Below are 25,123 nucleotides of genomic sequence, written 5' to 3'. Positions count from 1 at the left end.
CATTTGTCATTATGACATTGCTTTGCCATTCTATGTACACTATCTTACATGAAAACACAATGGTAACATATAATTACTTCCTTTTAGGGAATCTACTTTGCATTATTATTATAGTTTTAAATGCCCTACTAAGGAAATGTGCGATAAATTAGCAGGGGAAGGAATAAAGAGGGAAAGAGTGATGTCTAAAATGACTTGAAGAAGTAGTTTCATAAAATTTATAGGTTTTGGATATTGAGGCAAAATTACTGTATAACAAAGCTAAATGGCAAAAAACAAAATCCATATAATCACCTCTAACTAGTTTGAGATTAGAATTTAATTGTTGTGATATTTTGAATATATTTATTAGGGAAAAAAAATAAAAATGGTTTTTGATGTAAATTCAATACGCTTTTGTCTTTAAAAATGTTTAAATAGGGAAAAAAAAAAGAATAAGTAAATCACTGCTTCTTCCAATAATATATAAAATAATGCATTTTCAAACAAGCAATTTCTACTTCAAGGCCAAACAGACATTGAAACAGGAATAACTTTTATGAGAAAATATGTAACAGTCTGAAAATCATACTTCTTCGAGCCAACAAACATCATCTGGAACTTACTGAGTCTAAAACCACCCTCTTTGCACAACTAGATCTAACACTGTCTCATCATCAACTAAAAATCCACTGGACATTGGATTCTATAATGAAAAGATTCTGGTGTAACATTTTCTGATCAATTTAACCATGTGCACAACAGAGAATATGGGGCAAGCTTTTAACTGAGAGTTGGTTTGTGAATATTTGATTCATTCTGCTAGCGTTCTTGCGACTCAGATAGTTCAGGAGGCCCCCTAGCAATAGGCATTTCGTTACCAAATCTAGTCTTGGGCTTTGCATAATCCACGAAGATAACTCTTCCATTCAGTGTCTGCCAGACATAACTTGTTATTTTTGAACTTTCTGGGTTAAATAATAAATAGGGTCAAATCAAAACAAGAGAAGTATAATGATTTACCTTTCCATTCATCTCAGTTAGAGCTGTGTGTGCTTCATCTACAGATGCAAAAGTTACAAATCCAAAACCTTTTGATTTGTCAGAGACTCTGTCACTTACAATTTTAGCTGGGGAAAAACAAAAAGAAAAGAAACTCTACTCATAAAATGTTTCTATGATAATAAGTTAGCTCAATAAGTTAGTTCAACAATATTACAGTAATCTCAAGATACCTTCAACAACTTGACCGTATTGAGAAAAAGCTTCAGATAATCCATTCTCTGTGGTGTAAAATGACAATCCTGCAAGAAAGCAAGTTTATGACATAAAAGTTCAAGGTGATATCAAATATGTATGGCTATAAAAGTTGCATCTTAAATGATTGACATTTACCAGAACAATTACTATCCATTCACTGGCAAAAAAATTAAAGAACAATATATCACAAAACAAATTATGGGAAATCCAGAGACACAAAATCCAGATCTATCACTCCCCCTTCATCCACCTTCTGTGGAAGATAAAAGAGCTTCATGTTCCCATAAAAATATGACATGAAACCAACAATGCAGCAGTGTTGTGTTTTTTCCCCTTCTCTTCATAAAATGCAGGAGGAAACCAATACACTCACACAACCAAGGGTAAACCAACCACCAGATATTGGTTTGTTGACTTGGATACCAGAATATACCAAAAAAACTTGCATCAATGACATTCTTTGCATTGACCTTTCAACACAACCTTTCCCACAATCAGAAAACATTCAAGAAAATTCCCATGAAGCTATTTCAACATGCCTGCTTAAGCCATGGATAACACTTATTGCACTCACAAGTACAGTGGACTAGCAGATACGATGTTTAAGCATTCGATGGGCAGGAAATTAGTCACACTACACTCATAAATTGCTTATTGGGAACCCTACCCAGAAAAGAGGTCAATAGTTCACAGCAGCTACTTGCAAACCCACCATACAAAAATCTCGAGTATGAATATGTTATTTGCACATGAATTAACGCAACAACAGAAAATGCTTGAGCTTGTGCACAACATATTTGAGGAAAAGTTGAGAAAACATAAGCAGTATAGGATTCAACCGGATTTTATTTTGACAGAAGAAACTAGCCACCAGTAAATATCTCAAAAGGGACATTAGATTAGTTCGAAGCACATAATAAATCATTCCATATGAGAAGATGCGTTGAGATTAAAAGAACAGGGCGTTGTATTGCCAATGACGTAGAAGAATAATCTCGCAATATTAATTAAGAACTTGAACAAAATTAAGAACTCGGAGACAGCTAAACCCATAAAAGTTACCCCAAATTTATATCGTAAATAGATGGCAGGTTTGGATTAGGAATTTCTACAAACAGTTTCATCGAATTTATTAGAACTGAAGCTGAAGACCAATAAACATATTAAGAAATGTGAATTCAGTAATCAGAACTACAAAAAGCATACCTCCAACGAAAAGCTTAGTAGCAATGCTACGACAGCAAAAGAAAAGAGCAGGAGGAAGAAGAGGAGAAGTTGATATGATACTGCTTTTTCCCGCGATTCTCCTAAGAGCCGCCATTAGTAGTTGGTGAGAGGATGAGACAGAGTGATGACTCTCGCGAGTCGGCGACTCAAAGTAGACGTCGATCGGTGAACCTATATTTCGGGTTAGTCGGCAGAAGGGAAGGATGCGCGCGTTGGCTCGGCTCCAGCGGTGTATATGTAGAGTTCACTGGTCCGCTCCACCTATCACTCAACCACATTTCCCCAAAAGTTATGCATGGAAAATTATTTCCTATACCACTCTGTTTTAATAAAAACTAATTAATTTATTTTTTTTTATTTTAAAAAATACATTAAATAATTTTTATATTTTTAAAATAATGAAAAGAATTAAAAAATAAATGAAATAAAAATATAAAAAATTATTTAATATATTTTTAAAATAAATAATTAAATAGTGTTAGTTTGCTAATATAAAAATTAAATAATTAAATAATTAATTTTAATAAATTATCAAGCTTTTATAGTAATTTGCCCAAAAGCCTATTATTGAAAGAAGTAAAGATTTTATTGGAGGTGTTGTTCCAAAGAAAGTAACTAAGAGGGAGTGAATTTGACACTTTAGTTAATTTTTCAATTCTTGCTTAAGAGTTAATGAAAAATTATGACTAAGCACTGTGTGTATAACTCTGTTTTCAAAGTGTAATCTAAGTAACCTAATAAGTTATGCATAAATAACAGTTGAATCACAAGATGATAACTTAATATCAAGTATTTTTTTTTCACATATAGTTTAAAATATACAGGTCTGATGGTTCAAGCTTAATATTAACCCAATAGAATAAATTCTCAACACATTCAATATATAACAGAGTAATAAAGTGCTAGAAATTAAAAAATTAAGGGAAGAATATCAAACACAATGTTTATAGTGGTTCGACTTTTTTGGCCTACATTCACTCTTCCTAAAGTTCCACTTTGAGAGTCACTTCACTGTTTGATCTTTTTCAACAGATAAGATTCAAAGCCTTCATAATCTCAGCAAGCTTTCCAGGTACTTGAAACCTTTATAATGCCTTTGCTTCCCGCAAATGACCACGAGCTTCACTAGGTGCTTGAAAACATTTCACAATGTCTTTGCTTCTCACAAATGACCATAAGTTTCATCAAGTGCTTGAAAACCTTTCACAAGTGTGCTCTCACACTCACACAACCTTAAATAGGTTTTGGTATAGATGAAATCACTCTCAATAACTTTCAAATACATAAATAAATGCTAAAAGATTGAGAGAGAAGATCTACCACTAAAACTCAAGAGTATTGAATGAAAGCTTTGCAAAATTAGCACAATAAATTCTCAATAAATAAGAGCACTTTTAGTGAATAAAATTATAGTAAATGAGGCCTTTTATAGGTGCTTTTCATGGTAAAAAATGTCTGCTAGAGATTGTGTTTAACGGCTTTTTAAATTTCAAAAAACTAGCAATTAGTTAATTGAAAGTCATATAACAGAGTTGTATTATGTTAGAGTATAAAAATAGTTAACTAAAATTTTTACAGGTTAACTAGTTTCGTAAGATAGAAAATTTAGCTAACAGAGCTAGTTAACTAATTTAGTTACTGTTTGACTTAAATTTTGAAAAATTGAGTTTTTGAATGAAGAATGTAAAAATTATTTTGATCATTCAAAAATATTAGGAATGATGTAAAAATACTTTATAAAAACTTGAATCTAAAAACAAAATTGATTTTAAGTCTTAAATAGTATAATATCTCGAATCTTGTATAATTGACCTACGAACTTAATTTCTATCCTATTTTTTCATAGAATTTGATTCATCTCATGTTATACAAGATAACAATCTCCTTTTAGATCAATTATTTCAATAGAATAGTCATTCCATCAATGTTTTTGTACATCATGACTTATAAAATCACTTCAAGTACTATATACAAAAAGTTAAAGTATATTTCATTAAGTTTTGCTATCATCAAAATCAAGTTCATTGTAGCTTATGGGGCCTACAGGAGACTTAATAGACCCGAATTCCAAAATTAGTTTTTTTTTCCCAATTTAATTAATTTTAATAATATCATCAAATTTAATTATATGGATAATAAAACTTTAAAGAGACAACAGACAGCCTAATTCATGCCAGAAATCCGACAGAGTTTTCCCAATACCTATGACTTACCCAACCTGCAAAAATGGTTTAAATAATACTTTTAAACTCAACTCATATCTCATCATCATTATATGGTCCCTTCTAAGCCCTCCAAACCAGCTAACACTCATAATCTTAAAAATTATGTTTTAGTCCCTATAATTGATATTTTATAAAAATCCACTCAAACAAGCTCTAAAAATTATAAAATTTTTGCCCTACTGTTCTTAGCAATATTATAAGGCTATTGCAAAAGGAATCAAAATTTTCTGATCATCCGCAAATATTTTATGAATTTTATTCTAATCCAGTACAAGACAAAAATTGAGCAATGTAGAGTTCAGGTTTGCCTATGCCAAATCTGACACCTGGAACGTATTCAGAACGTCTGAAAATGCTAGGATTGACTATAATATCGACCATGTTCTGAGACGGGCCGCCAGGCAGTCGGATCTGATTGAAAATGTGGTCCTGGCACAGGTGAGCTATCCTTGATCCGATTTCACCTAAATTAATTCCAAATTTTGTTAATAATTATCATAAATTTTTTTTAATTTTATAAATCGAAAAAATTTGAAAATCTCACCAAGCAATCTGGACCGTCTAATTATTGCCTTTTTCAAACAGTGTCCGATCGGAGCGAAATTGGTCCTATCTCGAAGATATCGTCGTCCCGAGTCCATTGGTGGTCTCGGATTTCCGATCCTACTGTCGGATCACCAGAAAAATGCCGGAAAGCCCTTTGCCCAAATTTTCTCTTTCCTTTTTCTCTTTCTTTGACTCGCCGGAAAAGCTCCATTATCGCCAGTGAAGGAGGTCCCAAAGGGACGCCTAAGCCACGCTACCACCGATTGCAGGCTTCTCGGCTTCGAAAACTGCTGGAAAACGGCATGGAAGCTCTCCCACGTCGCACGCCTTTGGGTGGTTGGTCAAGCTCCCTATCACTGCTGTTGCTCTTCTGGCCGGCTTTCATGGCTTACAATCATCGTCGATCGTGCTAGAACTGGTGGGGATCTCGCCGGCCATGGCGGTTCATAGAGAGAGAGAGAGGCCATGGCGGTTCATAGAGAGAGAGAGAGAGAGAGAGAGAGAGAGAGAGAGAGGGGGGGGGGGGGAAGAGAGGTTGGGGAGGGGGGGGAAGAGAGGTTGGGGAGGGGGGGGGGGTTTCCTAGGCTGCGTTTTGGGATTTTTTTTTTTAACTTCTAATTATACTATTAGTCCCTCAACTTCTTAGATGTTTACAATTAGGTCCAAAATTATTTTATTATGTTAAAGTTTAATAAAATTATAGTAATGATAAAAATAAATATAATCTAGGAAAATTTAATTATTTTATTCTCATTTAATAAATTAATTTTAATTTATTTATTTATTATCAATTTATTTATTATTATTATCTTCCTTTATTTTTAAAATCAATTCAAATAAATCCTATAATATTTATAATTTTAAAAATTTTGGATTGTTACAAATAATAATTGTTAAAAAAGAGTAAATTATTTAATCCATCTAGAAAAAGGTGCCTAATATTATTTTTATGTTAATAGATTAGTATATAACAATAATGTATATACATATTATTTTAAAATATTTATTCAGTTATTAAAAAATAAATTAAATATAATATAGATTATATCAAAACTTAAAAATAAAGTAAATTTAATTATTTATTATTTATAATAATACATTTATTAGACTGACAACTCTAAAAGATATTATAAAAAGTTTGTAAATATTATTTTTTAATATTTTTATCATAATAATAATAATTATTATTATTATTATAACAAAAAGAATAATAATTTTAATTAAAATCTTACCATTTTAAAGTAGTGTTCATAGGAAAAAAGTAAAAGGAAATACTGTTCAAATATATTAATAATTTGTTATTATTATATTTTTCCTTACAATGAAATGAAAGTATGATATTTAACGTTTGTTTATAAAGCAAAATTTATTTTATAATAAAATAAAATAATCTTAAAATCATTTAAGAAAAATAATGATAATAAATGCAAATTAAATAATTCAAAAACAATTAAAATAAATAAAAAAGTAAAATTTATGAAAAAATCATTTATTTAAGAACATATAAGTGGTTTAAATTTTAAAATAAAAAAATAGAAATTTAAAAATTAAATTAATAAAATAAAACACCATATAAAATTTTAAAAGAGATTCAAGCATTTATTTTGATTTAAAAAATTCAACTAATTCAAAAAAAAATTTTAAGATGTCAAAAAATTCAAGATATATCTTGTAAAATTTAAAAAGGAATTATTTGTTTCAGTAATAAAATAAAAAAGTTATAAAAAAAAGACACTAAAAATAAAGAAATGCAATAGAGAAAATTATCACAACATTGTTATTAAACAATAAATTTAAAAATTATTTCAATAATAATTAAATATTTTGAAAGCAACTAAAATTAAAATATTAATTGAAATGGAAAAAATAATTTTAATTGATATATATATACATATATATATATATATTAAAATTAATTGTTATTAGATTGTAAAACCGTTAAAAAAGTAAAGATTACTTTTTAATATTGAAAAACATCGATTAATCTATAGATTAGGATTTAGAAATTGTTTTTCTTTATAAGTTTTATTTGAAAGAGGAAGTTTTGATTTATAAAAATTATCATCTTCAAAAAAAAAGATAAAAAAAATAAATCGATTGCCATCTGTCATTTAAAGTTAGAAACGTAAAAACAATAACAATCTTTCTATGTTCAACACCTGCCACAAAAAAAAAAAAAAGGGCAGAGGGACCTTTCATTGTTATTAGAAACAGTAAAATATTGCCCCCTTTTAGAATATAATAATAATTACACCAAGTCAAGTTATACGAATTCAAATGTGAGGTTAATATCATAAGAAAATAAAAAATTTCGAGTTTAAAGTTTATATATATATATATATATATATATATATATATATATATATATATATATATATATATATATATATTTTAGTATTTGAGATATTCAATAAAATAAGCTAACAAAAAAATAATTAAATTATTTTTAAAAAAATAATTTTTTTTAAATAATTTTATTAAAATATAAAAAAACATATATTCATAAAATAAACACATACACATAACATTAATTTAAGATTACAATAAAATAAAATAAAATGTTTTTAAGTATAAATGAAAATACTTTCATCTATTAACAAGTTTGAATTTTTCATTTACTAATAGTGAGATACAATTTAAATAGATTATACTTTCACATTAACTTTGACTCTTGTAATTAACTCAAGTGAAAATTTTTTGTAACCATTTTACAAATTTTCACTCCAATTCAACATTAATTGAAAAATAAAAAATTTTGACTTGAAATAATAAATCAACCATCGATTATATAAATTTTACTCCAATTCCCTTTGGATGTTCATAAATCATCAATGAAATCTATCAGCATATTAAATATGTAGAACTAGCAAGCAACTAAAAATAATAAAATACCCATGGCAATCATCAAGCATAGCAACACAGTATTCCATCAACCATTTCCACTATTTTTTTATCAACATCAGCCATCTCTAATCCTTCCCCCAGAGTTTTTTATTTTAATAAAATAATAAAAAAACGAAATAATAACAACAAGTGAGAGAGAGAGAGAGAGAGAGAGAGAGAGAAGAAGCAAACTTCATTTCTTACAGATTGTCCTTAATTCCTTATTAACAAAGATTTGGACCCAGCTGGTACTACAGAACCTGAAAAACGGCAATGACATCTTGTGATTTAGAAACTTCTATTTCTACTGCTACAACATCCCTTTGAGTAGGAGACACCATAATAATGAACCAACCGTAAAAATCCCATCCAACCACAAACAGGTAACTTCACAGCGAATATGAATAAGCTCATTACAAGGAGGCATGCCACCATTATTTCTATGGACTAGAGCTGTACACCAAACTCATGTTACAAGCATGCATTTTGTACTTGTTCTAATCTGCCAAAGGAAAGGCTGCTGTGTCTCTCCAGTACCTCAGGAATGATGCACCTTCAGCAGTGCTTGATAAAACATGTCAATAAATTGATCATCCTACCAAATAAAGTGACTCAAGAGGTTAATGGATGTTCTAGCATTCGAAAGAAAACCAAAATCAATGAATACTTATAAAAATCCACAACCAAGAGGATCAGAACATTTTACACTAACCATCCAAACAACATTTCAAATACTCACTGTAACATTCTAGAATTATTGTAATAATCCATTAATTTATTCACCTTCTCTCTCTCTCTCTCTCTCTCTCTCTCTCTCTCTCAAATTCCAAACAAAAAGTTGGGAAGGAGCGGCCAAGGTTGCCCCTCAGTCAGTCTCTCAACCTTCCACCCTACCTTAATTGCCCCATTTAGCATTTTACTTGTCCCACCATTACAACTTCAGATTCCGAGTACTAAATCAAGTGTACTGTATAATAGGGCAATTATTACCATCACAATTTCACAAAAAACGTGATTATACCAAATAGCAGACAACCATAACATACGAGAGAGCACTGTTACTCGAATCTTATGATTTGATTCGATTTCCCATCCTGGTGATTCGAATATAGAGGTTGAATCTAAAGTGTACTTGAATCTTGACTGTTACGATTCGATAGTGAATCGAGTGAATCATGTGAATCTATCAATTCGATCATTTTTTTTCTAGAGGGTTATTACACTTTATAGCTTCAAAATTAAATATTTTTACTTCATTTTTTTTTTATAAAAAGTGCACATAAAACCTTTCCTTAGCTATTTTTCTTCCACTAGCCATTCTTTTCCCTCTTCCTCTACTTTTTTTTTTTTTTTTAATATACTTCTCTAATAGTAGTTGTCAAATTCTAACATTTTATATTAATACATTCTGACCTTTTAATTTACCCCACTATTATTTTTTATTATTTAATTATTTGTTCAAATTTAAACAGGAGTTTCAGTACATGCACAATAATAATCATTATCTACAATTCAAGAGTTCATAATTTATAACATAAGACCACATTACATAACAAGAATATTTTGTTCTATTATAAAGCATCTTTCTCATTAGTTAAATTCTATATTTATTGTGATATTTTATATATATATATATATATATATATATATATATATATATATATATTAGAACATATATTATTTTAATTAATTTATCGAATCTTACAATTTGATTCTTGATTCACAAAATGAAGATTTCGATTTAACAACTATGCGCGTGCGCAAGAGAGAGAGAAAATATAATCGAAGTTGATTGCCAGAACTGGAACCAGCTGATGTCAAAAGGCTTATCCATAAACACAGGCTTAAAATTCAAAGCCTGAAGTGAGAAACCACTGGGCAAGTGGCAAGCTAATTATCACTCACTTCCAATAAATAAAAGAGTGCATTACCAGAAAAAATTTTCACAATTTTGATCAGACAGAAAGCATGATAAAGCCCCTAACACACAGCAACACAGATGTTTTATATTCTCACCACTTGAGAAAAGATTAATACAAAAGAAAATTTTGTTCATCTATTAAATAAGATAGGAAATCACAGAATTGGGAGACGAGAAATAGTAAAATACCTGAACAAGTTTCAAAAGTGCATCACGGACTTTGTCTCTGTTAATAACAGGTGCAGTGGTAGGAGAACTAGGAGTCAAAGATGGTGGTGGAGTGGGGGGAGGAAAGGGTTGAAGCAATGGGGTGCCATATGGGCGTTGCAGATTTAGGGGAGGATGAAGAGCAGGAGCAGTTGGCAGAGGTGAAGAGATAGGTGGAGCCGTCAATGCAGATGAAGAAGGTGGAGTAAAAAAGGAAGAGGGCTTCACAAGATTAGTAACACGATTGCTACTGCTGATTGGGTCATGAGTGTCGCGGATGGCTACTGAAGTAGGCAAAGATGAAAGAGGAAGGGATGATACTTGAGGAGTTTGTGAAGGAGGGGAAACAACATTAGGTGTATGGGAGGACACTGAAACAGTGGCTGAAGAATGATAAGGCTGTCTTGAATTTGCTAAATTAGGGGCACTACTTGCAATATTCATAGCTGCCTGCAACAATAGTATTAAGAAACTTCTCAGGCCAGAAGCATGAAGGACATAACAAGGGCCATGTGGAGAAAAGCTACCAAAATAAGACTAGCACACCATCATAAGTGTCTGTGCAACTGTTAACTATGTTGCATGCTAAAAGCATACACATCCTAAACAATTAAATGGAACACCACATACCACAAATCTTAAACTAGTTTTCCACAACCTAGCTATTTCACCATTGCTCCACTTTTGAATTATATAAGCCGGTTATTGGAAGTTTATGCTACTGCTTCTGTAACTGTCTTTCTTTACTAGATAAAGGAAGTTGTCTGGCAAAAAAAAAAAATTAATATTCACTTCCACCAATTGTATCAGTTCTACAATAGGGCACATTTTGTACCAAGTGATATGACGCAAATCTGTGGTGGACTCTGACGAGCAATCTTACATGTCTACAATCTGATGAATGGAATAACTTTCTAATTTAGTGGAAGTCCCAAGGATCACCAGAATAACTTCCTTAAAATTACATCCACAAGTGGTTTTAACTAAGAACAAGATTCTTGTTGCTGAATAATAGTTGTATAATCCTTTCTATAGTGCCAATATGTAGTGCTAATAGTTAAAGTAAAACTTAGAATAACCACAACAAAATTAGGAATGAGACTTATAGAAAAACATAGAACTCTAAAATGAGTTTTTTTTTTTTTTTTTTGCCAGACAAAACAAAACTCTATAATGAGTTTACCCCCTAAAATGTTGAACTGAGGAAAAAATAGTAAGGAATGGGAAGGAAAACAGCATTGCATATATATTCACTGACAAAATAATTCAAATATATTATCTTAACAATAGATTTTCAAATAAAAAAAATCTTCAGACAAGTGGTGGGCTAGGCGGACATACACTAAAGAAATTCTCAAATGAAGAATCTTCTGGACCATCAGCGGCAGCAGAGACAGTAGATGAAGGCTCCAGCGGACCTTCAATCACTGACATACTCAGAACTGCTTCAAGCTCCTCAAATTCACTACAATATAATAAGATTTGAGTACCAGGCTAAAAAAGGTTGAGATCTCAATTGGCAAAATGAAAGATCATGGGTTGGAATTTCGTCAATTACAGTCATTCCATGTTAATATTTGTAAACGCCTGATGAACAAAGAGTGAATCTATAACCATTCAAGTAGCCCTAGACTTGAGAATTCCAGTAAACAGTATTAAAAGATACATTACAACGTACTTCTACAAACCACAAATAAAAATAAACCAGAAGAGTAATTTCTATGTCAGAATCTTCTTATATTATATATGCTTGATATATGAAGCTGGAAAAAAAAAAATCACAGCTCCCTATCTCACAATCATATAATGTTTCTCAACTATCATAAACTTACCTTCACATTCCATATTATTTTATTTGCCATAGATTATCCTTGGATTCATATTGTAAAGGCAGAAAAAAGTTTGTGTGCAAGAGAAAATGGGTGCATGCATCAGCATGTGTGGTTCACATATCATGAGAATCAACCTTCACGGGGTATCTAATCTTACTTTGAATATATTCTAAAATAATTATTACCTTTTGCTTGAAGACACCTTTGGCTTTGGAGGAACCTTTGCGTATGCATTAAGTATTCTGTAAAAGAAAAAGTATTAATTGGTAACTAGTAAATCCAGCCCATAATATTAATGTAAACTAGTAAGCGAGCCCATGCAATACACAGTGTTATATTTTGATATTTTAGCTCCTTATTATTGAATTAATTGCATTTAGGCTATATTAGCCTTGATATTGCATGTATTTTCAAAGTTAACAAAGCAATATATATATATATATATATATATATATATATATATATATATATATAAGTTAACTTTTATTGTTCTAGTACAAAATAGAATAGAACATCTAAAAAAAAAAAATCCTCAATTCAAAACTAATACAACATCAAAACTAAATGCAATCCATTCAACAATAAAATAAAATAAAACAAGCAATGACTTGCAACTCCATAACCAAAGGCATTGTGAAAAACCATAATACACAATGAGATGCCAAAGAAGAATGCAGAAAACAAATTTATGAGTGGAAAAAAAATGTCAACAACCAACAGCTACACCACTTGAGAAATCAAATGGCACCTAACATTGATATATATGATAACTTCATTAAGTAAAAGAGTGGAAAACCAAAACAAGCCAACAATTAAAAGAAATTAAAAAGGCACTCAGCTTTTTTACAAATAATAACTTTGTCACACCACAGTCATAAATAGCATATTCAACCAACTTATGAACAAATAAACAAAAAAATTTAAAAAGAAAAAGAAAAATTGGATATGTAGTCTCAATATAAACGAATTGTCCACAATTCCTACAACCACAACAATATCCAAAAAACAGCTGATTAGCAAAAGAATAGGATACCAATAAAGCCAAACAAATAAATGTTTTAATACAATAATCATACTCCAATTCACCACCACTAAAATCGAACATATAGGCTGAACTGAAACCAAATAATGAAATCAACTAATTTAATTCAATGAATTCTCTTCATCATCATCATCATCATCAATATACTAATCATGAGAATCCTTTAATGCTTCAACCCCCTCTAAAGCTTATTGCAATTGGAAGCCCCAAAGGTCCTTCACTGTGCTAATCTTCACAGTATTCATGAATCAAAGCCAATATATCTAAATATGCTTTTCTCCCATCTACAAATTCTCTTAACTTCTAAATTTATAACCTTCATTTGTTACCAAAGTCTTAAGGTTCATACACTTAGTTTCTCACCCACCCATTACCAATTACGCATTTAGTATGTTGAAATTCCAAGTTGACATCTAAAAAATCAATCTAATAATGTTAATAACAAATGTACTGTACCTACTAAAGAGATTGGCAACTTCCTCACATTCACGTGAATTGTAAAACCAAATACCATTAACTTCTTGGGCTGCATTTCGATACAACAAATATGGCACTTGAACTTCATACTCAAAATCCCCCAATAGATTCTCTACTAGGTTTTCTGTACAAAAAAGAAAATAAAATATTTCAAAAAACTTGACGGTATAAATAAGCAACTACATATGACAGAATGCATTTCCGTGAATCAAAATTTTAGTAAAAAATGGTCAACAGAGATTTGGTTGTCAATATAAAACTTGAAATTTTAAAAAAAAGAAGTATTTATTTAACCCCACAGAACAAACATAGGAAAACGGAAGCCATTGAAAATCATCTCTCATATGATATGGCCACAAAATATGCCTCAGGCTAGACATAAAGCATTATGGAACTACATTCAGCATTGAAGAGCTAAAATACAACAATTCATAGAGCATTATCTTCCAAATTAATACATATCCGAACCTGTATTTCGCCGATTCATTACAATGAACTGAAACCGGGGCTGAGTATTCCTTTAACATTAAAAAGAAAAAACAGTTGTGCCAATATTAGGTCAGCCAAGTTTCGGTAAAATCCCATCTCCTCTAACACATTAACATCAATTAATAACAAATAAGCCAATACATCTCTCTCTGTCTCTCTCTCTCTCTCTCTCTCTCACACACACACACACACACACACACACACACACACACAAAGTGAGAGTCAAACACAGAGTACCTCTTAACGACAAATAGAGATCCTTCAACGTCCTTTCTACTCTGCAACCACAAAATCAAATTCCAAAAAGAAAGCAACAAATCAGAGTAATAAGATGCAAACAGAAATCTAAAATGAGCTCATTAGCCAAACGGACGGAGAAAGCAAAAGAATCAGCAAACCTACCCACTGGTTGCTTTCGATATTAAACTCGTAGAAAGTGACATGGGCGGCCGTGATCAGAATCTCTTCAATGAAGGGATCGATTCTCTGAAGAACTGTGAGATTGAGCATCTTAGTGCTCTGCTGATCCAGATTCGGCATCAATTTCCCAGTCTGAGACATTTTTATGATTCGTTACGCAAACCCTAAACCCCACCTGACTGAGAATTTTCCCTCTATTTTCCCGGGAAAATGGGTAAGAGAGAGAGAGAGCCGTGAAGGAGCACTGTTCTGTTACAGTGATGGACAGTGGAGTACAGCCGGCAATTTGTTTTGCAGAAAGACAAATGTGGCCCTCTGGAGCTTGGTTCTTAATTCTTAACTTCCTTGCTCAATGCTCGGTAGGCTTGCTGCTTTACATCGGATCCATATGATATAAGTTCCATTTTGTGCAATAATTGAGTCCAAATTTAGATTAATTTTTATATCTACACTTGTATAATTAAAATTATAAATATAAAAATTTTATTTAAATATTTAATTTAAAAATTATTAATTTAGTGACATCCGTAATAAGAAAAGTTGTCTACATTTTTTATCGTAAATCCGATTGATTTCATAATAAGTTAATAAAATTAAGATATAGTGTTATTCAGTTTAAATCGAATAAATTATATTAAATTATTTTAATTTAGTTTAATTTTTAAGATAATTTTATTTAATTCAGTTTTACATTTTAAGAATTTAAGTTATTTCAGTTGGATTCGATTTTATATTTTAATAATTTCAATTATTTTAGTTCGATTTAAAAAAATTAATTAAATTGAATCGAATATAATTATTTTATTGATTTTTAATTGATTAACTTTTATAAAAAATTTATAAATTATATGTAATTATATATATAAATTATTTAATTTCATTGATTAAAAGTTATTAGGTTCAAATTAAAGTCAAAATCAGATTAAATAACTTGAAAATCAAGTCTAAATTAAAAAATTCATCTAAACTCAAAAACTAATCGGTTCAAACTGAACCAAACTGAAATAGAGTGATTCAGTTCGATTTCTTAAATATGATAATTCGATTAATTTAGTTTTGATGATTCGGTTCAGTTCAGTTTGGTTTAGTTTGAACAAAATATGTAGCCCTAAATGAAATGACTATTTAAAACCTTCTCCCTTTATGTATTTTAATAATGAAGAAAAATTAATCAAGATACCTTTAATTGTCTATACAAGAAGACTCAACTAGGGGGTTGATTCAAGCCTCGAATCGGATTGGAACAGGCTCAAATCATGTTTGGAATTGACACGAATCAATTTTTCAAGGGACTAAATTGGAATTAGACTGATTATAAAAGGTTTGGTTTCAATCCTCTTCCCCAAGCTTGAATTAAACCGAATCGACTTAGTTTAAACTAAATTTAAAAAAAAATGGCAGCTTTTAGAAACTCTATGTGTACCAAATTATTTTTAAATTAAAAAAAAATCATAAAAATCAAGAATTATAACCAAAATTAAACCGAACTATAATCAGATCGAAACCGATTAAAAGCCAGAACTGTGACCAACTAATTCAATTTCAATTCATTTCTTGTTAACAAGGTCTTGAACAATCGATTTTGACCCAAAACTGATCCAAACCAAATCAACGGTGATGCCTATACATAATTTTTTTTTTTTTGGCCGGAAATGCTAATAGATTAAGCCTTAAATAGGTTAAGAAAATAATACAAAGTTAATTTGCTCTAAAGGATTACAACAAAAAAAGGGCATTACAGAGCATCTGATGAGCAATAGAATGAACAACCATATTGTAATCTCTACGAACAAATTGAAAATTAAAATCATTTAGTTCTTGAAATAACAACAATATATATTGAAAGATACCCTTTAGATCATTAGAAATAGATCCACCTTTAGCCATAGATATGACTAATTGATAATCTCCTTAAAGAATGACTGAATTGAAGCTTTTATTTTTTTGCAAGCAAAACAGCTTCGGATTAATTTATATATTTACTACTTAATCTATCAAGTTTAACTTACTTGGCAAGTATAATGGACAATATGAAGCAAAACAAAATGATATTTTCTTTTAAATTTCTCCTAATACAGGAAATAATAAAGAAACATCGATCATATATAATTGATGAAAGCAAGAAAACAAAAAGCATGCTAATTAATTCTGCTTTCGAAGAGCCAGACCAGAAATCACAACCAACAACATGAAGACAACAACTGAAACAAACGATGCCACCACAGCTCCACTCACTTTCTGGCAAAAATCACCAAATTGTACGCAAATAGCCAGCCAGTTTGAGCTTTGGTTACCATTGTGAGCTAAGTACACTATGGCCGCCGCAGCTGCAGCAGCCGCCGTGTTTAGAGTTAGCGCCACCTACATGCATGTGATAAATAAATAAATAAATTATTTTCAATATCAAATGTGAGATTACGAGCTCGAAAAGAGAATTACAATGTCCAAAATGAGGAGAAGGAGCCTTGGTCCGACAGCGTGAGGGCGAATAATAGCCACAACAGAGAAGGGAAGAGAAAGGACTAAATAGCCTCCAATTATTGCCATAGTAATAACAAAGAACCTGCAGCCATGCATGGATAACGGATTTCTTAGTTACTGTATGCATATATATAAAAAGTTTGCTGGTAAGAATTAATGAAGATGAAGGATATCACATACTGAAAAGCGGGGAGATCATCATAACCAGCTTCAAACTGGAAGAACTGAGTGAAGAAAGGAAGGGTCTCATCACTAGTTACCATTGTAGCAGCAGCACAAAAAGCAGCAATTATAGCACCTAGCCTCAAAAGAAAGTCAAATATGGCAATACCCTTGTTGTTTCCTCCTCCATGGGTGGTGGAAGTTCCTATTAGGGGAGCTTTTCCCTTAGCAGCAGCACTTGATTCAGCATCAGGATTAATATCAATTGTAGTTGACATTAAAGAAAATTGAAGCTAGCTTACAGCTTTTGGTAATTAATAAGATAAATGATTCAATTAAAGGAAAGACTGAAAATTGCTAGTGATGAAATGGGAAGAAAGGCTGAGGGGTCATATATAAGAGAGAAGTAGAGGAGTTGGTTGTGTTGAAGTTGTTTGCATATATTTAGAATTGTCAACCATGCATGGTCAACGGTGATTTTTTTTAAATCTACTTATTTAAGAAAATTCTGATTAGTAAGGCTTGAGAGGAGTTGTTGCTAATTTCCATTTTTATAATTAGTAGGAAAATTAACCTTTTGGTCACCTTTGTTTATGAAGCAAAAGCAGAAAAGAGACCAAATAATGCTAACTACTCAATTGTTATGGATTGGTCAAAAAAAAAAAAAAAACTTGTCATGGATTGGATGGGTAAGAGTCCATGCATCAATATATTATATATCTGTTTAAAATATATTAATTTCTAAATTTATTACTAATGTGGTATAATTCCATCGATATTAATTTAATTAATTTAGCTACTAATTTAGTTTTTGATCGCTTTTTACGATTAATTTTTAGTTATTAGATCGGTTATCAATAGCGATCAATTTATAACCGATTGCTAATTGATTTAATAATTATTTTTATTGCAACTGACTGAATCAATTATAAAATCGGTTGCTAAATTGATTAGCAATTAATTTTAATAAATTAATAACCAATTCGGTTGATTGTTAATTTGATTTTTTTTTATTTTATAAAGTCATCTTCAAAAGTGTGATGATTTTTAGTTAAAATGAAATGAAAAGAAGTTCAAATTTACTTAATGCATGAAATATGAGTCAACATTTTTGTAAGGAAATTATTTATATCTTCAATTTTAATTGTAATTATAAATAAATTTATAATATCATCATTATTCATGCGTTATATAATTTTTAATCTTACATAATAGGTGAAAGTGAAAAGACATTATTGATTGCTTTGAAAGTATAATATAAATCAAACTAACTATGGAAAACTTTATTTATATATAAATGAATTGCACTTAGATTTTATTTTTTTTTAAAAAATAAATCTTATTTTATAAATAATCACCATTTATACTTTATAATTTTGTAGAAATTTTAAGATACAGATATATAGTACTCGATATTAATTCTAAGTTCAAAATAAACAAATAATTGAATTTTTAATAAGAGTCATCTGTACAAGATGGCCAGGTAAAGTACTCAAGAAAATTATTATACACCAACTCAAACTTGATTTATATTCTCAAAATTTAAATACGTTTTAAACTTGATTAAAATTTAGTCTCAATTATTGGAACTCGTCCCAAACCTGATTATTATTATTTGAAAAATATCTGAAATTATTTAATTTTATATATTTTAATTAATAATTTAAATATTTTTTTAATAATTTATATTTTAAAATTTTAATAATTTTATAAAATATTTAAATTATATTTTATTTAAATAAGATACATAAAAATTTATAAATATTATTGTATAAAAATATTTTATATTTAATTAAGTATTTATATAAATGGGTTCAAGTAATGAATATCTAGCATGTAAAGCTTGATATAAACCCATAACAGTTATTATTTTTCAAATTTAAATCATATTATATGCTATCAAAACTCATCGATTCGGTCGAATTATTTTTCTCGCAAAATCTGACCCGTTGTTATTCCTAATCTTGTAGATATACTTTTTATTTTCAACATTTTTCATGGCAAGTATTTGAAATAAAAGAAACAAAAATTATTTATCATGAGATTTAGCATATGAATATTAAAAATGTCCATATACTACTGTTGTATAAATTAAATTTGCAAAGAGTTGGCTGCTAAAATGCTTTTAGTTTAATGGAATAATTTTTAGGACTATAAAATCTTAAATTCAAATTTTAATTGAAATTAAATAAATAAATGAATAACTTATAAATGATAAGAAAACATGTTAATTAATGAGATTATACCATTTTGTAATAAAGTTATGAACTCCCCCTTTCTGATTAAACCCCATACCAGAACTTCTTGATTGATCAAGTGTATATCCCTTCAGTCATCAACTGTAAATAGAATTCATTAATTTCCACTGGAAATTCACTAATACAGAACTTGAAAATCCATTCCATACACTTGCTCTCTCTCCATCACTCAAAAGAAACATTGATCAGAATATTAATTATATTACAGAACCAGCAATCTGCAGAAGCAGAGATGATTTTTAAGAAGAACCAAACTTTGAGGTTCCATGATCATTGTGTGTATGTGTGTGTGTGTGTGTATACTTAATTCCTTCTGAGAGCCAGACCAGACATCACAACTAACAACATGAAAGCCACAGCTGAAGCGAACGATGCCACCACAGCCCCACTCACTTTCCGGCAGAAGTCACCAAACTGTAGGCAGATAGCGAACCAGTTTGTGGTTGCATTCCCATTATGAGCCAGGTACACTATGTCGGCGGCTGCTGCAGCCGCGGAGGTGTTCAGGGCAAGCGTCACCTGGAAGAGAAAATGGGCCAACTATTCAATTAACTATGAAGAAAGTGTCTGTCTCGTAGGCCAGTATGTCAAAAAAAAAAAAAAAGGATAGAATCAGAGAGGTTACGTACAGTGTCAAAAATGAGGAGCAAGCTCCTTGGTCCAGCTGCATGAGGGCGAACAATGGATACCATAGAGAAGGGAAGGGAAAGGACGAGGTAGCCAGCAACCATTGCCATTGCAATCACGAAGAACCTACATGCATATATATGGAAATGGAAGATTCATATATATTAGAGGTTTGAAAATATTATTGTTAAAGATTAAGTAAAACACCTACTGGAAAGTGGGAATATCATCGTAGCTAGCTTGGAACTGGAAGAACTGATTAAAGAAAGTAAGGGTTTCATCACTAGTTCCCATGGTTGCAGCAGCTGCTAGAGCAGACACTAGAGCACCTATCCTTAGAATGAAGTCAAATATTGCAATCCCTTTCTTTCCATCTCTAGGAGCTGCCATGAGAGATGCTTTTCCTTTAGAAACAGTGCCGGACTCTGGCACATCAATTGCAGTAGACTCGCTTTTCATCATTTTTGTTAAGAAAAAATTGGAGGACTTTCAGTGTATGAGAATGAGAGACTCTTTAAGCTTTTGTTGATGAAATTGACTGTAAGGATGAACCTTAATAAATAAAGTAGATAGATAAGAGGAGTTGTTGCTAACCATCTCCTTTTATCGGTTAGCTTTCATCACAAACCAAGTAGAAAGGTGATAAGGGCATACATTAGTTGGTCCTGCTTCAAACAATGAAGTCAATCCAATAATAATACTAACAACTCTATAATTCCCCTCTTGTATCCAGAATCTCATGCCGACCTAAGCCTTAACCAGTCAACCATTTATGAAATTAATCTTACCTCAGCCATCGTAGAGCCAAGGTCTTCCACAATGCCAATCTCAAACTGAGGAATAGTTTATATAGATTTTTAAAATTGTTTTAAGAAAATTTTTTGTCTAAACACAGTATTTTCCTTCAACTCATTTTCTTAACCGCACTAAACACTAAAAAATATTAAAAACATTTTTCAGAAAAATATTTTCTATGAAATAAATAGAGCTTGCAAATATAATTCTTTTTACCCAATGTTTATCATGGTTTCATTATTAAGCATGCAATGAAGGAATAAGAGTTGCATTTTTCTAGCAAAATCACTACTTCAAAAGCTGCCAAAATTGAGGACAGAGCTAAATATAGTAATTGAAAGCATCTATATATGATACTGTTACATGCTACTCTTCAGTAAATTGAAACCCCATGTTCTATCAACTACAAAACTGGTATAATCATGAGATCAGTTGATAATTGATTTTACAACGTTTCAGAAGTTGAACGTGTCAGTTTAAATTTAACTGCTTTTGACTGTTAAAATCTGATCTGAGCAAGGGGCCAGGGATGTATCAAATTGGTGCATTGTTTAAAGTTGGTCGTGCTAAAGTTTGAAAAACACATCATCCTCGACTGCTTGTACTGTCCATCCACGCTCCGCAAGTGCGTTAATTACCTGCGAAGCGGCCTCTGCAGTGTCATTTAATGGAGGATAGCTCCAGACCTTGGATATCTGTAAGATCAAACCACCGATGAGTGAAAGTTGAGTGTGATACTTTCTTCAGTGACAGTATTGTGATTATGAGTAACCATAGGCCGCAAACAGATATATTTTTTTGTGCTGTTGCAGTAATGATCTATCCATTAACAGAATTGATATCTCAATTTGCATTCACTTTTGGCTCTTGATACATAACATGCAATTTAGTTTAATGAAAGGAAAGTACAGATAACAAATTAACACCATCTATTGCAATCTTTTAAGAATAAATACACCTGCTTATAATAAAGCAGCAGCAAATTACAAGGTGAGACAGATAGCAACTTACATCCTCTTCGCCAGTGAATGGTCTAACCACTCCACGATCATGTAATCTCTTTTGAAAGTCAGCAAACTTCCACGTGCACCGTTCAGCTCCTATAACATAGACAGGGATCCTGCAGCCCAGAAACCAAAATCAGAAAACAAACGAGCCATAATTCGAGAGTAGCCCTTATTTACCATCCAACAAACATACCCAGTGCTACAAGCCTCACTCAACATACTCACAGAATCTGCTGTGATGACAAAAGCATCAGCCCAAGCTAGATGCCCCATATGTGGATTTGGACCTAAACAGTAAGCATTAAAAGAAATTTATTCTTCCATACAAGCAAAAGTAAACTAAAAAATGACTTTGTAGTTAGCTGCAGACCTTTACCATCCCAAATGTAGACCTTAGGGTTATTACTGAATTCTTTCACTAAAATATTAGACACCTACCAATAACAGAGCCAACAAATAATGAGTACAAATCAAAAGAACTGACAATAGAAATTGCTTTAGAGCATGCACACCTTCTCAGGTGTTCTTCGAGAAAAAGATATTCTAACACTTCCACAACTCCATAGAACTTTCTGCAGCTTATCCTTTAACTGTTCTGCAAGATCTATTCCATACTCACAGTTGCCTATTAAGAAAAATAAGCTGTAAGATATGGATTACGGTAAAAGGATGAACTGGACTATTACATGGTGAAGAAAATGCAGTTCACTTGCAAGTAATAAATTATTTATGTGAAATCAAGATCATCAAATTTACGTTAATATCACAAGGCTCATGTTATGTACCACACAGTGTAACAGTGATCTAATGCCCATGAAATTTTTATTTGCAAAAGATTTTAATGTTTGATAGATGAGAAAAAAATTCAAGCAATAATGAATAAATAAACCCTTTAACCAACAAAACAATCCAAACATTTCTCCATGCGCTTTGACATTCTCTTTCTGTACACATCACCCGCCTACCAACACAAACCAACCCAATTATCAAACACCTACATCTCACTCAATGACACAAACCAGGATTTCCCCTGCTTTTGCATGAGTACATGGTGGCCCAGGGAGCTTAAAAATTGGTTTAGGAATCATTATCAGGCCCAACTGCTTTAAGCATTTTGATATCTGTGGCCTCATAGAAGAGTCACCTAAATCAGCCATTACTGCATATTTACAATAATTAGAATGCAAGGAGTTACCTACAAGTTTGAAAAAAATATATATATGCAAAAATCTTTCCCCCAACTCATAAATTACAAGATAAATAACATCTGGAATTCCATGGACTGCTTATATACAACTTCCAGTTATATACAACTTCCAGAATATCAAAGGCTATCTAATAAGAGGTGGTAAGAAATGTATAATTGAGAATATTCTCAGAATAATGCATCTACAGCTATTCTAAAAGATGCAAAGGCCATCTTTCACATGTTACAGCCCCCAATACTCCAATTATTGTAATACTACCAGGACTTTTGAATATACACTACTCAGATGTTAATCAACAATAAAACAATGAAATTTCAACAAAAAGTTCCTGAAAAAATGAGAACACAGCAATTAAATACATACATAGATACACAGCATATTACCGGTAGGCCCTCCAATATTGATAACAAGCAAGGGCTTTGGAAGCAGTGCCAGCTCATCATGCCAAACAGAAGCTGCACTTCTCAATGCAGCAGAATCAGCCTGGGGAAGAGCTCCCACAGTTAGAACCTGGGATTCAAAATAGCAAAACTATGAGCTTTAGATACCACTATCACAGTGATGATTTAACTAGAAAGAGAAGCTAAAGTTTAATGGCTATCCAAATTATTCCTGACTTAGACCTCTGAGCCATTTAAGCAAGTATTTAGCAACCCAAACGCATACCACGCGCCTATCAGGAGGTTCACGTGGAGTTATCCACCTCCGAAGGAACCAGGGGACTTGCTCCTGAGCATGAGGAGTCAATGGATAATAATCATGATGAGGAGTAATCACCAAATCAAACCTATTCAAACGCGATCTTGGATGTTGTATCTGTAAAACAGTTTTAAAGAAAAACAAATTTAAATGAAACATCACAGCATACACATGCCATAGAAAATCTCCAATATACAATAAGCACAGTAGAACAGAACAAAGAAACAGGCCAACTATATTAACAACTAAATTGAACACCCAGAAAAAAAAAAAAAAAAACCCACCTCTCTAAAACAATTGTATTTTTCATATGAACATCATTCATATGCAAAAATGCCAGTCAATCATCAAACGCCAAATATATATTCACAAACACAAAGAGTAGTAAGAAGAAGAATAATGAAGTTCAACCTGAACAACAAAAACATAATCTGGAGCTAATCGTTTTATAGAACTTGATACTGAAATGGTATCACGACCAGATGCTACCACCAATAATGGACCATCCCTAGAATGAAAAACCACAACTTTATGAACAAATTACATTCATACAGCTTAACACATTAATCAGTATCATTAAACACATCATAAACTAATCACTGATCATGAACAAGCAAAATTCCTAAGCCTAAAAGAAATAGCAGCACTTGTCAAAGAAGCAAAAATTTTAAAGCCCCAAAAGAAATACTTGTTAAATGTATCACGAGCCAATGTCGCAATCTGCTTCGCATCAGCAAGCCCAACCACGTTACCATTTAGATTATCAAACCTCTTCAATTCTAAATCAGAGAAAGTGTTATAATTTTCCCATAAAATACCAGTTCTTTCAGTTGAAGAAGGCATCCCCATTTGGTCATTAGCATTTCCTCCATATCTCCAATAATCGTCATGGATACTCCTTATTAGAGAGTCCACTCTTCTGTGGATAGAACCTGGGAGCCAATGGAGCCACTTGTTGATACCTCCACTTGGCCTAGTAGCCCGCTGAAAAAACAAACACACCTGAAACATTACAACGCTGGATGATAAAAAGGTGAAGACATGAAACCTGGAAGGAGGGTAAATTACGTATAGGGAAAAGCGGGAGGAGAGGCCGAGAGCGCGAACCAAGCCAAGGCACTGACTCTCGGCCCCGGAGAATCCATTGCCGATTATCACTGCCCGTCTGATCACGCCAGAGACCCAACCGCTCGGCCGCCCGGGAAGTTTGACTGGTCTCATTTTTCTCTCTCTGTTTCCTCAGAAACTTCGGAGTTTCCAGAAAATGGCTATGGCAGCTGAGAAAGGAGAGAAAATTGATGGGCCGGGTCGGTTCATAATTGGCTTGGGCTAATGGAGCCCGATAGCCCAATTCATGAAAGAAACCGACCCGAATCGC

The 25,123-nt window shown here is 31.7% G+C and overlaps 5 protein-coding genes across 8 annotated transcripts; all 5 read right to left on the bottom strand.

Moving 5' to 3' along the window:
• Window positions 1-514: 514 nt before the first annotated feature.
• On the bottom strand, window positions 515-2,765 carry LOC110647974 (small RNA-binding protein 11, chloroplastic). The gene is made up of 4 exons (XM_021802038.2): window positions 2,446-2,765; window positions 1,215-1,283; window positions 1,003-1,109; window positions 515-915 (listed from the first exon to the last, which is right to left on the bottom strand). The coding sequence occupies exons 1-4, from the start codon at window positions 2,558-2,560 to the stop codon at window positions 802-804; spliced, it is 405 nt and encodes a 134-aa protein (XP_021657730.2). The 5' UTR covers window positions 2,561-2,765; the 3' UTR covers window positions 515-801.
• A 5,529-nt stretch (window positions 2,766-8,294) lies between these two features.
• LOC110647986 (mRNA-decapping enzyme-like protein) lies at window positions 8,295-14,876 on the bottom strand. Its single transcript, XM_058143667.1, has 8 exons — window positions 14,491-14,876; window positions 14,326-14,366; window positions 14,068-14,117; window positions 13,579-13,723; window positions 12,266-12,322; window positions 11,590-11,713; window positions 10,231-10,698; window positions 8,295-8,715 (listed from the first exon to the last, which is right to left on the bottom strand). The coding sequence occupies exons 1-8, from the start codon at window positions 14,647-14,649 to the stop codon at window positions 8,659-8,661; spliced, it is 1,101 nt and encodes a 366-aa protein (XP_057999650.1). The 5' UTR covers window positions 14,650-14,876; the 3' UTR covers window positions 8,295-8,658.
• A 1,671-nt stretch (window positions 14,877-16,547) lies between these two features.
• LOC110647988 (casparian strip membrane protein 1-like) lies at window positions 16,548-17,519 on the bottom strand. The gene is made up of 3 exons (XM_021802055.2): window positions 17,170-17,519; window positions 16,948-17,071; window positions 16,548-16,869 (listed from the first exon to the last, which is right to left on the bottom strand). The coding sequence occupies exons 1-3, from the start codon at window positions 17,427-17,429 to the stop codon at window positions 16,651-16,653; spliced, it is 603 nt and encodes a 200-aa protein (XP_021657747.1). The 5' UTR covers window positions 17,430-17,519; the 3' UTR covers window positions 16,548-16,650.
• A 1,951-nt stretch (window positions 17,520-19,470) lies between these two features.
• On the bottom strand, window positions 19,471-21,030 carry LOC110653306 (casparian strip membrane protein 2). Its single transcript, XM_021808865.2, has 3 exons — window positions 20,248-21,030; window positions 20,039-20,162; window positions 19,471-19,928 (listed from the first exon to the last, which is right to left on the bottom strand). Exons 1-3 carry the CDS (start codon window positions 20,496-20,498, stop codon window positions 19,713-19,715), a joined length of 591 nt encoding a protein of 196 aa, XP_021664557.2. The 5' UTR covers window positions 20,499-21,030; the 3' UTR covers window positions 19,471-19,712.
• A 110-nt stretch (window positions 21,031-21,140) lies between these two features.
• LOC110647982 (mitochondrial fission protein ELM1) lies at window positions 21,141-25,119 on the bottom strand. Of its 4 annotated transcripts, none has more exons than XR_009147535.1 (10): window positions 24,814-25,119; window positions 24,434-24,729; window positions 24,157-24,253; window positions 23,713-23,862; window positions 23,430-23,556; window positions 22,351-22,463; window positions 22,209-22,272; window positions 22,064-22,125; window positions 21,843-21,951; window positions 21,141-21,526 (listed from the first exon to the last, which is right to left on the bottom strand). XR_009147535.1 is itself a non-coding variant. In XM_021802049.2 (10 exons), the coding sequence occupies exons 1-10, from the start codon at window positions 24,964-24,966 to the stop codon at window positions 21,398-21,400; spliced, it is 1,332 nt and encodes a 443-aa protein (XP_021657741.2). In that variant the 5' UTR covers window positions 24,967-25,119; the 3' UTR covers window positions 21,141-21,397. The 4 variants fall into 4 exon arrangements, 2 of the variants coding, with proteins under 2 accessions (XP_021657741.2, XP_057999649.1); XR_009147536.1 differs by having other exon boundaries at window positions 22,215-22,272; XM_021802049.2 differs by having other exon boundaries at window positions 22,032-22,125.
• Between the last annotated feature and the right edge of the window lie 4 nt (window positions 25,120-25,123).

The sequence above is a fragment of the Hevea brasiliensis genome, chromosome 3 (genome assembly GCF_030052815.1).
Source record: "Hevea brasiliensis isolate MT/VB/25A 57/8 chromosome 3, ASM3005281v1, whole genome shotgun sequence".
In the NCBI taxonomy this organism is placed as follows: domain Eukaryota; kingdom Viridiplantae; phylum Streptophyta; class Magnoliopsida; order Malpighiales; family Euphorbiaceae; genus Hevea; species Hevea brasiliensis.
Note: the sequence above shows the minus strand (reverse complement) of the source record. Positions and strands in the feature narration are given on the sequence as shown.

Coding starts and splice junctions, on each gene's coding strand:
- LOC110647974 (XM_021802038.2), bottom strand. CDS start 2,560: ATGGCGGCTCTTAGGAGAATCGCGGGAAAAAGCAGTATCATATCAACT. Junction 1,284..2,445: donor TACTAAGCTTTTCGTTGGAG/GTATGCTTTTTG, acceptor GCTTTCTTGCAG/GATTGTCATTTTACACCACA. Junction 916..1,002: donor TAACTGAGATGAATGGAAAG/GTAAATCATTAT, acceptor TATGTCTGGCAG/ACACTGAATGGAAGAGTTAT.
- LOC110647986 (XM_058143667.1), bottom strand. CDS start 14,649: ATGTCTCAGACTGGGAAATTGATGCCGAATCTGGATCAGCAGAGCACT. Junction 12,323..13,578: donor GTTGCCAATCTCTTTAGTAG/GTACAGTACATT, acceptor TTTCTTTTACAG/AATACTTAATGCATACGCAA. Junction 11,714..12,265: donor AAGGTGTCTTCAAGCAAAAG/GTAATAATTATT, acceptor ATTATATTGTAG/TGAATTTGAGGAGCTTGAAG.
- LOC110647988 (XM_021802055.2), bottom strand. CDS start 17,429: ATGTCAACTACAATTGATATTAATCCTGATGCTGAATCAAGTGCTGCT. Junction 17,072..17,169: donor GATGATCTCCCCGCTTTTCA/GTATGTGATATC, acceptor GCATGGCTGCAG/GTTCTTTGTTATTACTATGG. Junction 16,870..16,947: donor TTCTCCTCATTTTGGACATT/GTAATTCTCTTT, acceptor ACATGCATGTAG/GTGGCGCTAACTCTAAACAC.
- LOC110653306 (XM_021808865.2), bottom strand. CDS start 20,498: ATGATGAAAAGCGAGTCTACTGCAATTGATGTGCCAGAGTCCGGCACT. Junction 20,163..20,247: donor GATGATATTCCCACTTTCCA/GTAGGTGTTTTA, acceptor ATATGCATGTAG/GTTCTTCGTGATTGCAATGG. Junction 19,929..20,038: donor TGCTCCTCATTTTTGACACT/GTACGTAACCTC, acceptor TTTCTCTTCCAG/GTGACGCTTGCCCTGAACAC.
- LOC110647982 (XM_021802049.2), bottom strand. CDS start 24,966: ATGAGACCAGTCAAACTTCCCGGGCGGCCGAGCGGTTGGGTCTCTGGC. Junction 23,863..24,156: donor ATTATGTTTTTGTTGTTCAG/GTTGAACTTCAT, acceptor ACTGTTTTACAG/ATACAACATCCAAGATCGCG. Junction 22,126..22,208: donor CTACATTTGGGATGGTAAAG/GTCTGCAGCTAA, acceptor CTTACTGTTTAG/GTCCAAATCCACATATGGGG.